The 15,633-nt window shown below is 39.6% G+C and overlaps 1 protein-coding gene across 1 annotated transcript; it reads right to left on the reverse strand.

The window, feature by feature from the left end:
* Nucleotides 1-1,992: 1,992 nt before the first annotated feature.
* Nucleotides 1,993-2,407, reverse strand: LOC115762540. Its single transcript, XM_030704814.1, has 2 exons — nt 2,360-2,407; nt 1,993-2,294 (listed from the first exon to the last, which is right to left on the reverse strand). Exon 2 carries the CDS (start codon nt 2,274-2,276, stop codon nt 2,091-2,093), a length of 186 nt encoding a protein of 61 aa, XP_030560674.1. The 5' UTR covers nt 2,277-2,294; nt 2,360-2,407; the 3' UTR covers nt 1,993-2,090.
* Between the last annotated feature and the right edge of the window lie 13,226 nt (nt 2,408-15,633).

A 15,633-nucleotide genomic window follows, 5' to 3' on the forward strand; every position in this document is an offset into this window, starting at 1 on the left:
TTCGCAACGTCAGCATCAATAAACTTTGACGCTAGACGAAATGCTTGAGTAGCCCAAGGAGCAGCCGCAACAACAGCAACATAGCGGAAAACCCAGAAATTATGGCCACACTTTCGTTTTTTGCAGCCAACCGCCGGACAAAGCCGAGCGCGATAAGAAAACGCCATTGCAACATTCTTGAATTGCAGCCAACAAGAACGGCAATGACAACAACAACATAAGCCAAGAATAAGAGTGAAAGAGAGTGCATTGTGGGCCATAAACTTGCGACAACGTCTTGTAAAAGTTTTGGCCAGTAGGAGCTGCGTTGGTGTTGGCTATCAGTTGGCCAGAACTTTACTGCTTACGTTCGTCATATTTACGCGTGAGTTGCATAGCAGCTAGGCAGGGGAGGCAGGGCGCTGGCCCTGGAAGCCGGGCGACGGCAGCAAGGAGCGGTTCCTATCTCAGCCAGGGCACACGAAAACATGCGGCTATAGAGGCAACTCCAGTTGTTGCCTGGCAAAAGGCGTTGCACGTGGCAGGATGAGGTTGCGGTAGTGGCAATGCCGTGGCAGCCACTTGTGACAGTTTTAAAATTGTCCAACTAGCCACCATGGACAGCACCGCAACAACTGACTGATAAATGTCGCTGGCCAGGCAGCAAATACTACTGCTGGCAACATTTCCTTATTTCCTGCCTGCCTGCCAACATAGCACGGAAAACTTTTAGGCCAAAAGGAAACCCCCGAGCGGCGGAAGCGTTCGGGGGCCATTTTTATGCAAGTCATAGAAATTTACAAGCCCCAGTGACAAGAATGTTAGTTTATGGTGTCAGTAATGACAGCGAATTGGTTCTAGCTATTTTTCAGCCAGAATTATTTTGCTGTTCTTTAAATTTTCATATATAGTAAATAAATTTATAAACGTTTTATAGAAAAATAAGTAAAAAAATTTTATGTATTTGAGATTTAAAAAAATATTCGCCTTTTTGGTTTTGGGACTCTTTGAGTACACAAATTTAGGTTGCATGAAATAATTTCATTTATCGATTAAATAATTTCGATCAGCGATTGTTTTAAGTTTTTTTTTAATTATATTTCATGTATTTAAAGATAGTCGGATTTTTTAAATATTTTTGTCCAAATTTTGAAAAAACAATTGTTTGGCTATATTCGAGCTATCTATCTAACTTTTTTTAAGTTTGTTTGTCAGTACTGCTAGCTCGGGTGGACATTTTGCTTGGGAAAACTTTTGCAGCATTGGCATATGCAATTGGGTTTGCTGCACATCCTGTCGACAGCTTGGACTTGGCAAACTTTTTCTACTGCTGTTGCTGTTAAATGTTGCAGGCGCTTTTTAGGCATTTCCAGTGGCCAAAGTAGCGGGGCAAAGTTTTTAATGAATTTTATAGCAGCCGCCGAACCACTGAACCGCAAACAACTCAACTGAGCCGTGTTGAACTACAGCAAAATCTGTGAAGCATTTGATTACGTAAGCTAAAGCGCTTCAATTGCACGTTGATAAGCGGGGTCCAGAGTGCAGGCAAACAATCGCGCTAATCACGCCAGACTGATAGACATATGTACGGACAAAGAGACAACCCGCTTTGACTTTGATGCGCTGTCAACGTTGCTGCTGCTGCTACTGCTGCTATTGGTGTCGGTGTCGATAGTGTCGCTGTTGATATTGGTGTTGATGTTGATGTTGGTCTCCGTCTGGTCATTAAATGCAGCACATTAAAGCAACAGGAGCTGATGTCGACGTCAACGTTGTCTGACAAGCGTTGAGTCAATTACATGGTAATAAACTAATGGCCAATGTCTGCCTGTCTGTCTGTCCGTCTTTTGACCATCAGCAGTAGCCGAAGCCGTAGCCGCTTGACATGTTCGTTAATCTGCGGTAATTGTTGAACTCTTGGTCCAATGCATGCGCCCACCAGCGTCGAAATAATTGGCTCGATGATGTGAAATTTATTATGAATTATTGCACATAATTCCCAAATCTAAAATCTTCTTTTCTGCTTTGGATTTATTTGCCGCGGTTGTCTTTACCTTGGGCACAAAATGTATAGGAATATTTAAAATATATATACACATATATCGGAGACCTTAAGCATGCACACACTTATTGATATTCAGCTGATAGGTCGAACCGGGCGGGCAGGTGCCATGCACGGGCCGTTCCTTGACACACAGATTCGTCTCGCTGCTGAAGCCGGTCGGACAGCTGGAGCCCCAGGCGGTACCGAGCAGTGCCAGAAGCAGCATCACAAGCCAAGTACAACCGCAGTTCATAGTTGCCGAGTGTGTTTTCTACGAGGAGTAATTACAGTTACGTTAGTTGAATACCTTTCACCTTAATCAAGTGCAGTTCCCACCTGTAGTAAATGCAAAATGCAACTACTTACGGATCTGCACTCAGCTGTGCGCTTATATAGAGCCGGCACGCGACTTATCAGCGGCAGCTGTTTACATTTCGGACTAAGAAAAGATCATCCCTAGTTCTAATAGGGTCGGCCGATCATTGGGTTAATGTCGGGCAAATTGATAATGAAATGTGTGCAAAATAAGACTATTCAGCGATTAATTAAATCAAAACAACGTCTATTATATGGATTTCAATTACATTTTATTCAATTTAGTTAAGCTCCAAGCTATGCACCGTAAACGCAGGCGTTGACGCCAATCTTATAGGTGGAGCCCGTGGGGCAATCGCCGCGAATAGTGCGCTGGCTAATGCATTGGCCATTCTCGCTCCTAAAGTCTTTGGGGCATTTGCCAGCCGAAACGACAGCAGCGAACAGGGCAAAGATAACCAGGCACAACCACGAGAAGTTCATTTTTTATAAGCTGCATTAAAAGAGTAAAAAGGATTACTTGGCATAAATATAGAACAGATTAAAATATAGTAATCATTTTTATAAAGATGCAATATTTTATCAATATATAAATGAATACATTCCCGATATTAAGAGTTGCAATATTTGTAAAAACGTCTACTTCTGTTAAAGGATATTGAAAAACGTTGCAGAATTCCTATTTATAGTGTTATTTTATAGCACAGCATAGTTTAATCATATGTGCATGCGTATAAGAATATATATATAGAATATATTATTAAGTCGAAAAATGAACAGTTGATTCTGCATTCCTTGGAGCTGGTAATCTGTTTATATGCAACAATTTAGTTTATAGTTGTCACCTTGCTTAATATCAAACATTTGCTGCATTTTACTTTATGCATTCTAAAACAACGCTTTTAATTTCACTCATGTTGCATTTCTTGGAGTTCTGTTTCCCCTTAAGTTTTTTGCACAGCTTTTGTCACTTACGTTTTGTCTCTGCTTAACAATTCTTGAAACTAAAATATTTCGACTGCTGCCGGCATGTTTTATAGGAGGTTGGGCGTTGAAGCCTTATCTCGTGGCTCGACCCTTTGACACAATCAGCGCCATTTAAGCTTAAATTGATAAGGCTTCTGAAAAATCCAAAGAGCCAAAAAGTAAAACGAAAGCTTGACACATATGAAATGCCTGAACAATGCACCGAATGGGGAAACAATTGCTGAACTGGACAAAAGGCCTCAGCGCTTTACATGGCCTCAGCGGTGGGCACTTGAGCGCCGAAGTAGGCGTCAAAATCAGCGAAATCTGCACCAGAAATACCAACGAGTGGAACCAAATTGTCAAGTGTGTGCGGCACAGGTGAAATGCTGCGCCACATTGTCCAGTCGAAACAATGGACAGGTCGAGAATTGTGGATTGGCGCCTTTTGGCCCGGGGGCCTGTCACTGTCACGTTGACAATGGACATGTGCCTCCACAGAACTGAAACCACGCCTGCCCAAGCCTATTGGTCATGCATATGTCATTCAAATACAATTACATTCGGAGGCATTCACTCTGACTGCAAGAAGCGGTTCAACATGACCACGATATGAAATCATTTTTAATACTTTTGTATACCCTGTATCCATTCAATGCACATTAAATGGGTATACGGAAGTGTATTTACCGAGTAAAACAAATTTCGCTCTGTTTTCTAATATCAAAACCAACTATTTTTATTTTATAACCTACGTTTATACTAAGGGACGGTTGATAGACACAGATTGTTTTACAGAGTACAGTGTCAAGTCAACCACACGCAACTACATGACTTTGCTTGAATGTCAATACTCTTAGGTATCTTGCAGCATGCACTAATATTTCTCTCCTAAGTACGTGGTATAAATAAAAAAAATGTGAGCAGAATTTTGCTGTTCAAATATTTTAAGCCAAGCCACAGGATATCTCCTAGTCGAGCCAGCATTGAACAATAGATGCTTTTTCGGCAGCTGCGCATAAATCAAATGCTAACGAGCCATAAAGTTTCATTGTCGGTTCCCATTTGAAGTGCCATGCGGGTGAGTTCAATATTTGTATGTTATAGTTTGATTTTGATATACGACAAACAGTTCTTTACCCCCCTGCCTGTCTCCTTTCTACGTCTCGAAGGTGGCCACTCGAGCTGAAGCCGAACAGAGCGTCATAATTCACTCAACACTTGGCTAGTGTTCAATACTCGGTAAATGGTTGCGTGTCCAAACAGTGGACAACAATGTGGGCACAGAGGCAACAACTTTGAACAGCTTTGGGCCAGCACATGGTCTCTGGTCAGGTCTGGTGCCGACTGGTCATGCCTTGGCTTTGAATTATTGATGGGCGTATTAAGAAGATTAATGTGATGAGCCATGGCATAGAGTTTTGTCGACGTCGACGTCGTCGCTGTCGTTGTCGTTGGTCATGTTAATGTCTTCATTGTCGGCTTAAAGCTTTACCTTTACCGTTAGCTCTTAGCAGGCCCCTCAGCGCGCTCTCCCTTTCCCTCTCTACGTGTGTGAGTGTAGTAGATTTGGAGCGCTCCAATTGAACGCCAGCAACAAGAAGAGCCATAACGTTCATCAACGTTGCCATTCGAGGGTCAGGTCGATTGGTCATTTGGTCGCCTCGCCTCGCGTCCCGTCGCGTCGCGTCCCTCTGCCATTCGATTCATTCGTTTCACTCGTTTATTTCGTTGCGCGTCCATAAGCCATTTTTCTTCCTGATGCACATAAGTTTAAGCTCAGTGTAATTTATTTTTATAGCCATGTAGTCGACGTAAAGATTGCAAATATGTAGTTGGCGTTTGCTATATAACATACAAAAAAAGAGAATCTCTTGTCGTTAGTTGCAAATCAAATGCTTGTCCTGGCATGGAGGCAACTCCTTTTACAGCTACCCCACTCAATTCCTTTTATGCAGGATATGTCCGTGAATGTGTGTGTGTGTGTGTGTGTGGAAAGGATTGCATGACTGCTAGTTGGGAATGTGCTGTGCTGCCACGGCTAAATGGACACACCTGAATGACAATCGACGACGACGACCAAGAAAGCAACGCAAATGTTGGGCTAACCCATCTATAATTTAAGAAATGCGCAGAAACTTTTTCCTGTCGGTTTAGGCTGGTGCAAAACTAAAATTTAATATGAAATCTAACAACAAAGAGACTTGGCAGAAAAACTAAAAGTTAGTGCTTGAAAAGCAAAGTCATACATGAGATTTAGCACTCTTTCTAATGCTGAGACCTACGTACGGAAGAATTAGAGAAGCGATAAGCTTCTTATATTATACTTCTGCTTATATTATACTTCTGAAAGCCTTCAGGCTGGATGCAGTAGAAGAAAAAAATGCAAAGAACAGGCAGCACAGCGGGAAGATTTAAGGAGTAAAGCGGTCAAAAACACTAAAGGTTTGTTTGTCATAATTCATTATAATAACAGGGGTTTTTGATTACTTGATTGGTTAACTTCTCCCTTTATTTATCTTTTTGCATATCGCGTATCTTTTGTTAGCTTCTCGCTTCGCGATTCATTTTACTTTTCGCTTGACTATTTACTTCTTCTAATCCCGCTACTTAGTTTCTTACCTTGCTTCTCCCTAAGCTTTTTAACTACCTTTGCTGTTCAGCTTTCCGTCCTCACTGTCTTCCTCTTCTTATTTTTATACAGCCAGTATCTTTTCACTCTTAATTTCTCTCTTCAGCTATCATTAAAATTGCCAGTTAATTACCGTACATTTTTGCGCAACAAAGCTTTTGCTGCTGGCTTCCTAATTTGATATACGATTGGCCTCACACTTGGTTTCTTGATTAGCACTGCTGTTGTCCTATATGTACAAGATATCCTCACAAAATATATAATCTTATATAAGCAAATTAAATTAATCTGAGCCAAATATTAAATTTCTCTGCTTAAAGCCCAGACTATCATCCCCATTGTTCCAGTTATTCCCTACTGATATTTGAATTGCTAGTTGCTACTTGTCATTTAACTCTGTTGATACACATGTTGCACGTTGTTAGCGATTGCTGTTGTAATTATTATTAACTGCAGCTTGGCGTTCTTGTTGCACCCCGTTGCAACCACTAAACCAAACTATTTTGTGCCACTGATGCATTTCTCATTACGTTGCTTATTCTGCCTCTGGACGCGGTTGATGCCAACCGCAGACATTGACTTTGGTGAAACTGTGGCATGCGGTGGCCTGGTACTGCCGCTGGCACAGATCTGATAGCCATCTGTTATCCATAGTTACATAGCCAAAGCCATGGCCAGGACAGCCCAGCAACCCCCAGCTGGGCTGCTCGTGGCGCTAAGGCCAAAGCTACAACCAAAGCGAATGCTGTTTTTATTGCTGCCACAATGTTTTAACTTTTGTGCCACCGCCAACCAACTGTCGCGTTGCATGTTGCCGCTATTACTGCAGCATTTAACCACTCAGGCAGCCAGCCAATCACCCGCTTCGTCTTGCCACCGGTGCAGTGGTGTGACGGTGGGGCAGTAGGGCAGCCAGGCACACAGCATGGCAAAACGTGCTGAGTTTTCGTAATTAGTGCGCCGGAGTGCAACTTGCCCACGTACTAGAAGTTGGCGAATGGAGAGAGTAGGGGTCTCTATTGGTAAAGAAGCAGCCAGAAAGTGTTACCCCTATCCCTAACCGAGCCCTCCCTCTAACCCATATCTCAACCTATTTAGGCGACTGGCAACTACACGTTTATGTCGCTCAGCTGCTGCTTTGGAGCTTTTGAGTGTGCCATGGCAGTGTCTCTATGTGTGTGTGTGCGTGTTCTGCAGCTCGCTTGTTGGTTCAAGTAAGTTGTTAGTTCCGTCGCGTATGACACACAAGTTGTCGCCTTTAAGCCGCTCCTCTGAGTACTTGTTGCCAATATTAAATCCAAAAACTGAGGAACCAACTGTAGCTTTGTGCGTGTGGGATTTTGTGGGTGTGTGAGAGTATGCTCCTTATGCATTATATAAACCTAACTAAATTATCTCACTTTTCTCCAAGGAATTCTTAGCCCAACATTCCCTTTGTAAAATCTAAAATAACCAAGAGATATACATACACATATCAAAATTAATATTTTGTAATCTAACTATAATAATAAATGTAAAAAATGTAATAATAATATCGATTACCTTTTTGAAAAATCACTAGGCAGTCAATAGTAAAAAATTGTTTTAATTTGCATGTGTTCACCAATTGGTGCGGCAATTGTGAACATACAAAGCCGCTAAAAATTTTTGCAATTCAACTTTTAGGACGATATTTCCGTAACCCCGTCTGGGTGCTTAATTTCGATATACAAAAAAAAATAGATACAAAAATCAGCTACCTAGACAAACAAGCAGTCGGTCAGTCAGTCGAGACAAATTTTTTTGCAGAGGTACATAATCTGTAAGCCTAAAGAAAGTTACAAATTCATTTCATTATTACAAATCTCCCAGCTCTCTATAATTTGAGTTTTACATCGAAAAATCGAAAACATAAAATATAAATAAGCACAGAATATAATTACTGGTAATAAATCATGTATGAAACTTTATCTTTGTGGATATTATATATTAAATGGATAAATAGTTTTTAATAAAAAAAAAGCAAATAATATAAAATATGATTTAATGTTCATAGAAAGTGTGGGATAAAATATAACAAAACTAGCCGGCTTCTGTTTATGTCAATTTTTGTATAATGTTCTGGCCCCAATGGTAACGACATTGGCAACGAACAGCTTTCTGCCTTCAGCTGCCAAGGCCTTAATTTTACTGATTATGGCAGCAGCAGCGGCAAACTTTTGGCCATTAAAAGGATTCGTTTTAATGAGTTTGGCAGGACAGGCAGGCAGTCAGGCAACAAGGTCTGACAGAGCCCAACACGCTCGCCCACTTTATCGATGCCCGTGTAAAAAGTGTCGCTGTTTATCTTTTTTTGGCAGCAACCAAAACTGAAACTGGAACTGCAGAAAAAGAAGCTGAGGCAACAAAAACAACAAAATTTGCATTTTGGTGCAATTAACAATTCGATGTGGCTCGAGGACCGTCGACTGGCAACTGGAGACTGCATAAATCAAAGTAAATACAGTGCGTAAATAAAGTAATTGTCAAAATGTGCCTCATTTTTATGCCGCACCACTTGCAGCCGTCCTTTTATGGCTGTTAATTTCTGGGCCAACACCCAGCGTCAGGTAACCAAAGTCTTGGCCACCACATTCAGAGCACTTAACTGCCAGTTGATTTCAGCAGTGGTATTTTGGTATTGTTAATAAATTGGTAGCGGGCGCTATAAAATCACTTGTACCGCTAATTGAACGGACGGCGCAATTAAAGTCGCCAACTTTCTCGTACTGCAATGCATCAGTTTTTTATTTATATAAAATTTACTTCTTTCCTTCTTCTTGTTTGGTTTATTTATTTATTTATTTTATTTTTTTGTTTGCCAAGAGCAATTGATTGACAGCTGTCATGGCGATAACCGCAGTGGGACTGGTGACTGCAATTGGGAACTGGGATTTGTGATGCAGTTTCTTCTGCATAAAATGCAGATCCAACTGTCGCATTGCTCATTTTCTCGCCGCGATCGTCGTCGACGTTTTCGTCTTGTTAAGGAGCTGCTTGTATAATTTTAATAATTCACAATAAATGGCAACGCCAACGCATTGCAATTGGAGTTCACCTAAGGCCCAAGGGCCCGGGCACTTTCTCCCGGCACATAACGGTTTGACAATTTGCAATGCCAGCGACCGAAAGCAAAAGCCAAGGATGGATACATGAAAAATGCATGAAAAAAAGGTAGAAAAACTTAAAAATAAACAAAGGAAAGCAAAACAATAATGGCACTGCAAGCAATACTTAATACTGCTGCTGTCCGATATAACCCTATATGGACTTGTTTACTCTTTATGCTTATTAGTTGGACACGCTGCGCCCACTGTCCAAATGAACAAAAGCCGCCAACGCCACCGACTGCAACATCAACAACAACAATCTTTTTCTGCCGCATTGTGCAAAATGAAGTCATTTTTTGCCAAAGTTTGGCAAATTAGTTGCAATGAGGATAAATTGTCCAATCACAGACATTAAAGCAGTAAAAACTTTAGCCAGATGATAAGCACTTGGCAAGTTCTGAGAACTGCGGGACAAAAGGCATTTGCGATTCTAACCTCTTTCTAGTTTCAAATTTCAATTTCATTTGATTAAGTTTAGTTGTTTTACAAAAATATGTTTACCTTTTGAAAAACAGAATATATACAAATGAAAACAAGTAAGAGGTTCTAGGCGGGAGCTCACGACTAGGGGATACCCTGAACCCTCTTCTTCCAACATCAAATTCATATATATATTCTATTTTAGAAGCTATATGTCAAGTTTGGTGACTCTATCTCTTATTATTTACCAAAATTGCCCATAAAACAGGATATCGATATCGATTTTTATCGATTGCTCGGAAACGGAGTAAGTTATCGATTATCGGAAACAAACTCGATCTGCGCGGGCACTAGGAGCACCTACATCTAAAATTTCAAGTCTCTGGCTCTTATAGGTTCTTGCGTTCATACATACGGACGGTCGGACGGACGGACGGACTAGACTCGGCTATTGATGCTGATCAAGAATATATATACTTTATGGGGTCGGAGATGCTTCCTTCTGCCTGTTACATACATTTGGATTTTGCACAAATACAATAAACCCTTATACCCATTTTTAATGGGTTTTTGCTGGTTTGCTGGTTTTTGCAAATTCTTTAAATTTAACATATTTTTCTTCTGGAAAATCGAAATAGTTTGAAAATGAAATTTACTTGAAAACGCAGTAAGCAGTCAAAACGACTAGAACAAGCTTAACCTGTTTAGAAAGAAAGCCTGACTAAGCATGAATAGGATAAAATAGCCTCTAATATACATTCATATGTATACTATTTAATAACAAGTGACAGCATTTCAACCCCTAGATATTAAATTAAAATATAAAACAACTTCTTAACAGTTCGCATTATCAAGCACACCGCACATTCCCTAAACTATTTTGAGAATGGGCAGTTAAAGAGTCCGGGCAGGGAATCACCTGATATTTAGTCAATTCACGGTTGATTTGCGCATTTTCCTGTGTTATGTGCCAATTTCAATGACGCATTGACGCCCGCAAAATGTGAAATATATAGCAAAATTGCATTTGTGGTCGAGTTGAAATTTTAGAATGTAGCCAGGAGTCTAGCATTTACATACGTTGCATTACGTTTCATTCACATTTCATTCATTTGGCTCAAATGATGGGCATTCATGTGGCAGAAATTTAAGGCAATTACGGCTCATATATAATTGAAACAATCATGTGAGAACACAAATTTCCGAGCTTTAAGCAATTAATTGAACTGAAAACAAGAGGGGTGTGCTGGCTGTGAGGGCACTGCGTCTGTTAGAGGCAGTGCTTTGACTTTGGTTTTGTCTACTGCCCAAAGTGCTGGCAGTTAATTAATGCGTGCAATTTAATAAAAGCATAAACGATATATTTAACTGAGAACGCCAAAAAGGCCCTCAAGCAAACACACGCACACGCTTACACACGCACAACCAACGCACACATAAAACTGAGCAAGCAATAAAATTAATCAAATAATTACTGCATAGATCGAAGATGCTATGCTTAGAGCATGGGAAATAAAGAAAAGACGTGCTCTTTACTTATCAGCATCCATAAGCGAGACATTAAAAATGGTCAAGAAAGGAGGCAATTGCCGCAGCCAAGCAGCCAGCCAAGGCAAACTAACTGGGCCCAGTCAGTGACTGCTTCTGTGGTATTTGTTTTTTTTTTTTCTTTTCTTTTCTTATTTTTTCACTTGAGCGCAATGAGGCATTTATCATTTTTAATCGAATGCGGAAACAATGGAGCGCGTCTAAGTGGAGCATTTGATGTGGGTTGCTGCCGAAGCTGCCGTATTGCCCGGTTGCTTTTGTCTGGTGGGCGATTTACTTGGCAAATGGCAGCGTGGAACGCAGCCAAGAAGCCAACGAACAGCAGAAGCAGCAGTCGCTGCGCCAAAACAAATCTATAATAATTTCTTTTAATTGTTGCGCTTCACAAACTAGGGCATAACAGATTGGCTAAACAGCTTATAACGGAGATCTATTCTATTATAATCTACCTATATCTATCTACTATTTTCACCGCCCAAGTCGAAAGCTAATATAGCAGCCAAATTTTCCATTGAGTTGATTGAATCCACAGACTAATATTAATTAATATGTTAAGAGAATGTAAGTTGAAGAATATTAACTCAAATATAAAAGCCATAAAGATGAAAGAGTTAAGAAAATTAATATTAATATGTACATAATTGAATACTGGTCATGAATCTTTTTAAAGTAATTATTATATTAATCTCTTGAGATTGACTGTCTTTAATATTATTTATGACATCACATAAGCTTTCCTCCTTCTAAGCCTATCTTAGCAATTTTGCTAATATCGAAAAAGTAAGTATCGAGTAAAATTTAAAAAGTATATGTAAAGCATCCAGACTAAGAAAGCTTACATTTTGTATTAAAATTATTTTATTAAATAAAGTTGCCATACATAGCCAACAAATGTTCAGTAATGAAATTACCTCATAAGCTTAAGAGAAATTTAAAAATCGGGATGTTCTTATTGAATTAATAATAAAAAATTCTATGTGCAAAAGAAATGAATCATTCATGTGTTCGTTTTAACCACAAACCTTAACTTTAAGGAAAACCAACTATGGTCAAAACGACAAAAATGCTAATCTAAACGTCTTTTATGATTATGGTCCATAAACAATACGAAAAAGGGTTGCCAAAGATTCGATCGATCAAATTTAATGTACAGAAATAGCTCATATATCAAACGCTGACGCCCACTGAACAGATGTCCAATGTTTCAGTTAAGGCAGCGTATTAAAAAGTCGTTCTACTAGACATTCCCGATCTGCCTTCATGTGCTCTCGTACAGACGATGAACGCCAAACGCAAACCTAATGTAGCAGAAAATTACTTTATATGCACATGGCAGCGCTGTCCGCCGCCAACCGCCAATAGATGGCGCTCTGTGTCGCTGGCTAGGCACAATTCGCACACGCCTATCAGCAGCCAATCATCGGCGGCTGCACAAAATTTAATTTGCTTTAAATTGTTGTTAAATGCGAGCAATTGAAATTTATGCCAAAGCAAGTAACCAAAACAAAGCTACGATAATCTGTGCGACTCCGTCTTTGTCTTCCAATGCCCCAGCCCCGTCTACAACGTCGTCATCAATTTAACCAACAATCGGCGACGCCGTCGTCGACGAGCTGGCGCCGTCTGGGGCGCATGCGCAAATGTCCTTGTGTGCTATTTCCAGTTAAATTTAAACATAATAATTTGTGAAACGCCGTAATTTGCGATTGGCCTCGTCTCTCTGTCTGTCTGCTTGTCTGTCTGTCCGCCTGTCCAACTGTCCCATGTACGAGTTGTCGTTTAATACGGCATAAAATGTCAATTGGGGCTGGCTCAGTCTATGTCTCTGTCGCATTGGGGCAACCTGTGCGCCCAATAACTTCATATAATCAAATTCAAAACAAATTTGTGCTGCAAACAGTTCTCAGTACAAGCGAAAAGCGTTAGGCCAACTTGCAACAAGGCTCGAACGGTGCGAAACTGGTTTAAAGTTATTGTCCATCTTTTGATTTCTTGGGCTGTCGAAGTTGTTTGTTGTCGGTGTCTGCTTTGCGGCACTTGCTGCTGCTGCTGCTGCTGCCGCTGCTGTTGTTGACTCTTATTGGCTTTTTGGCTCGGTGATTAGTAGGTCAGAGTTTTTCATTTCCAATTGGATATGTTGCACAAGCCAGCACAAGCGGCACACACAATCTGGCTTACAAGTGTGTGATGGCGGCCTGCCCATATTTGGAAAGGGTACAGCTCACAACTCAAAACTAACATTGACTACGAGTGTACTACTAGTATTCGTCGTATATGCAACTACAAGGCAATAAGAACTGGCCAATACAGGCTACAACTTTGATTAATTTCAAATGTTCAGCTTGTGGGAAAGCGGCTTAGCCAAGGTAGCCAATTGGACGCTACGCAAGAAAAACAACCCAAAACAAACCCTCCAAAATATACCGCACAAACTTTGGAATATTCACGCCAATTTAGGATATTAGGGCAAATAGGAACTGCTTACACAAGTTATTGAAGAGCAACCAAATTGGTAATAAATTCTCTTTATCAGCCAGGAGTGTGGAACACGTCTGAAATTAATTGAAATACAAATTCTTGGGATTTCTTGGAAATAGGAGCTAAAGCCCGCCCACGAAATATTAAACGCCAATTTCCACTATGGCTAAGAAACAACACACAATTGTTTTTAAAAAAGATCTTTGAAATTGAGTTATAGTCCGATCGGATGCTAAAGAAACAATTTTCATACAACCGTGGCATTTCCCATAACGACATCTTAGCGTGCAGCTTCATCATCAACTTAATAATATGCTCACCGATTAGTCAGTCACAGTGTCAGTCAATCAGTCACTCATAGAGAACGAAACGATAACAAAAGGACTAATCATTTTCGAAACTACGAAAACGTTTTTGGGTAGCAATTATATCATGAAAATCAAAGTCAAGCTCAGAAATTGTTGAGGAAATAATAATACAAATTCAGGAACTATTAGATGCATGTACGAATATTTCAATCTAAGATAGGATAATTGCCGTTAATAGTTTCCTATGGTAAAAATACATTTAATAAAGTGAGATTTACTGATAGAATACTGCTTAAAACTTAAAAACATGCTAGCCAAGCTGGTCAATTAATATAATTAAGGTATTTACATTGATTTACCGCAAACTCTAATTGATTTGGCCAACTCTTAGCGCCGACCTAAGATCACGATTGCTTGTTTATCTAATGAGCATTTTCAGTTGGGGGCTATGCCTGCGTCTTATGGCCGGCGTCTCACCTCGCCGCTGGCGATATTTGGCGAGAAAGCAAGAAAAACAAATAGAAAAACGTGCCAAAAATGTGTATTTTAGTGGGGGTGGCGCCTAGCAAATGGAGCCGAACGTCGGTGGCCTCCAGTAACAAAAAATTCGCACGAGTATTTAGCGCTTGTAATAACAACAACACCAACAGAAACAACAATCATTAAATTCGAAATAACAATAAAATACACAAAAAAGCATAATAATAATAATAATAAGCGACTGGCAATCAATTTGAAATTGAAACGCGTTTTTATTGCCCTGGGTAGGTGTCTTATATTGTGTGGACCCGTGCGTAGGCCACTTGATTTGGCGTCTTTCTTTTCTTATTTTTATTTATTTTTTGTTTTATATTTTTTATTTTGTCTTGTCCGCTCGACTGGCTTTTGGTTGTGAACCTCGACGCCAGCGTCGCAGCGTTTTGGCCACGACAATTGACGCTGATTATTTGCATTTACTGGCCGAAAGCCAAGGCGACATTCGTGATGTGACAAACACCGACGCTCTCCGCTCGCAGCTTGATGATCTTTAAATAACTGACTTCAGTCATATAAAAATAGATGCTGTCATTATTTAATAGCCCTCTTAACACCTTACCATATTTCTTCATATTTTGCTTATTTTTTTATTTCGAGTGTTTTTTTTTGTCATTTGATTGCATTTTGATATGCGTAACTGCAAAGGAATTGCAAATCGGAAGATCAAAGACAGACCAATTTGTTCATAGTTCAAAGCGTATCGCCTGTGTTCATCATGTACCTGTTCTATGAAGCATATTTCAAATATTTAGAACCATTAACAGACAACCAAACAATCTCCAAAGTTCTTATACAATAATCGGATTTAGATACTTGCGAACTGCTGTTGAAATTTTGTTAATTATTTGCCCAATTTGTGTTTCTACTTTTTAGTATAATATGACTTAAGCAAATATTTAATAATTCACCAGCAGTATGTCAAACTCTAAAAATAAATTGTACGAATAACAAATATTATAATTAATAGTTCATATAAAAATATGGCAAACTCAGTTTAAAATATTTTGGTCTAGCCAGCCAGTTTAATATTGTGTTACACTAAAGAGGTCTATAAGTCCAATATATACGATTATGTTATTATAATAGATTTAAATGCATTAACATACGGAATATTTCCATTTACTTATATATTATAATATATATTATTATTATTATAATATATTAACTTTTTTCGAAGACTAACACTTTAACAAGCAAATTGAAAATTTTACTAATTTTATTGGTGGTAAATATAGTTATATCTACCCCAAGCTCGTACAATTCTAACAGATTATATAT

The sequence above is a fragment of the Drosophila novamexicana genome, unplaced genomic scaffold (assembly GCF_003285875.2).
Source record: "Drosophila novamexicana strain 15010-1031.04,08,12 unplaced genomic scaffold, DnovRS2.1 tig00000596-arrow-arrow-pilon, whole genome shotgun sequence".
Classification (NCBI taxonomy): domain Eukaryota; kingdom Metazoa; phylum Arthropoda; class Insecta; order Diptera; family Drosophilidae; genus Drosophila; species Drosophila novamexicana.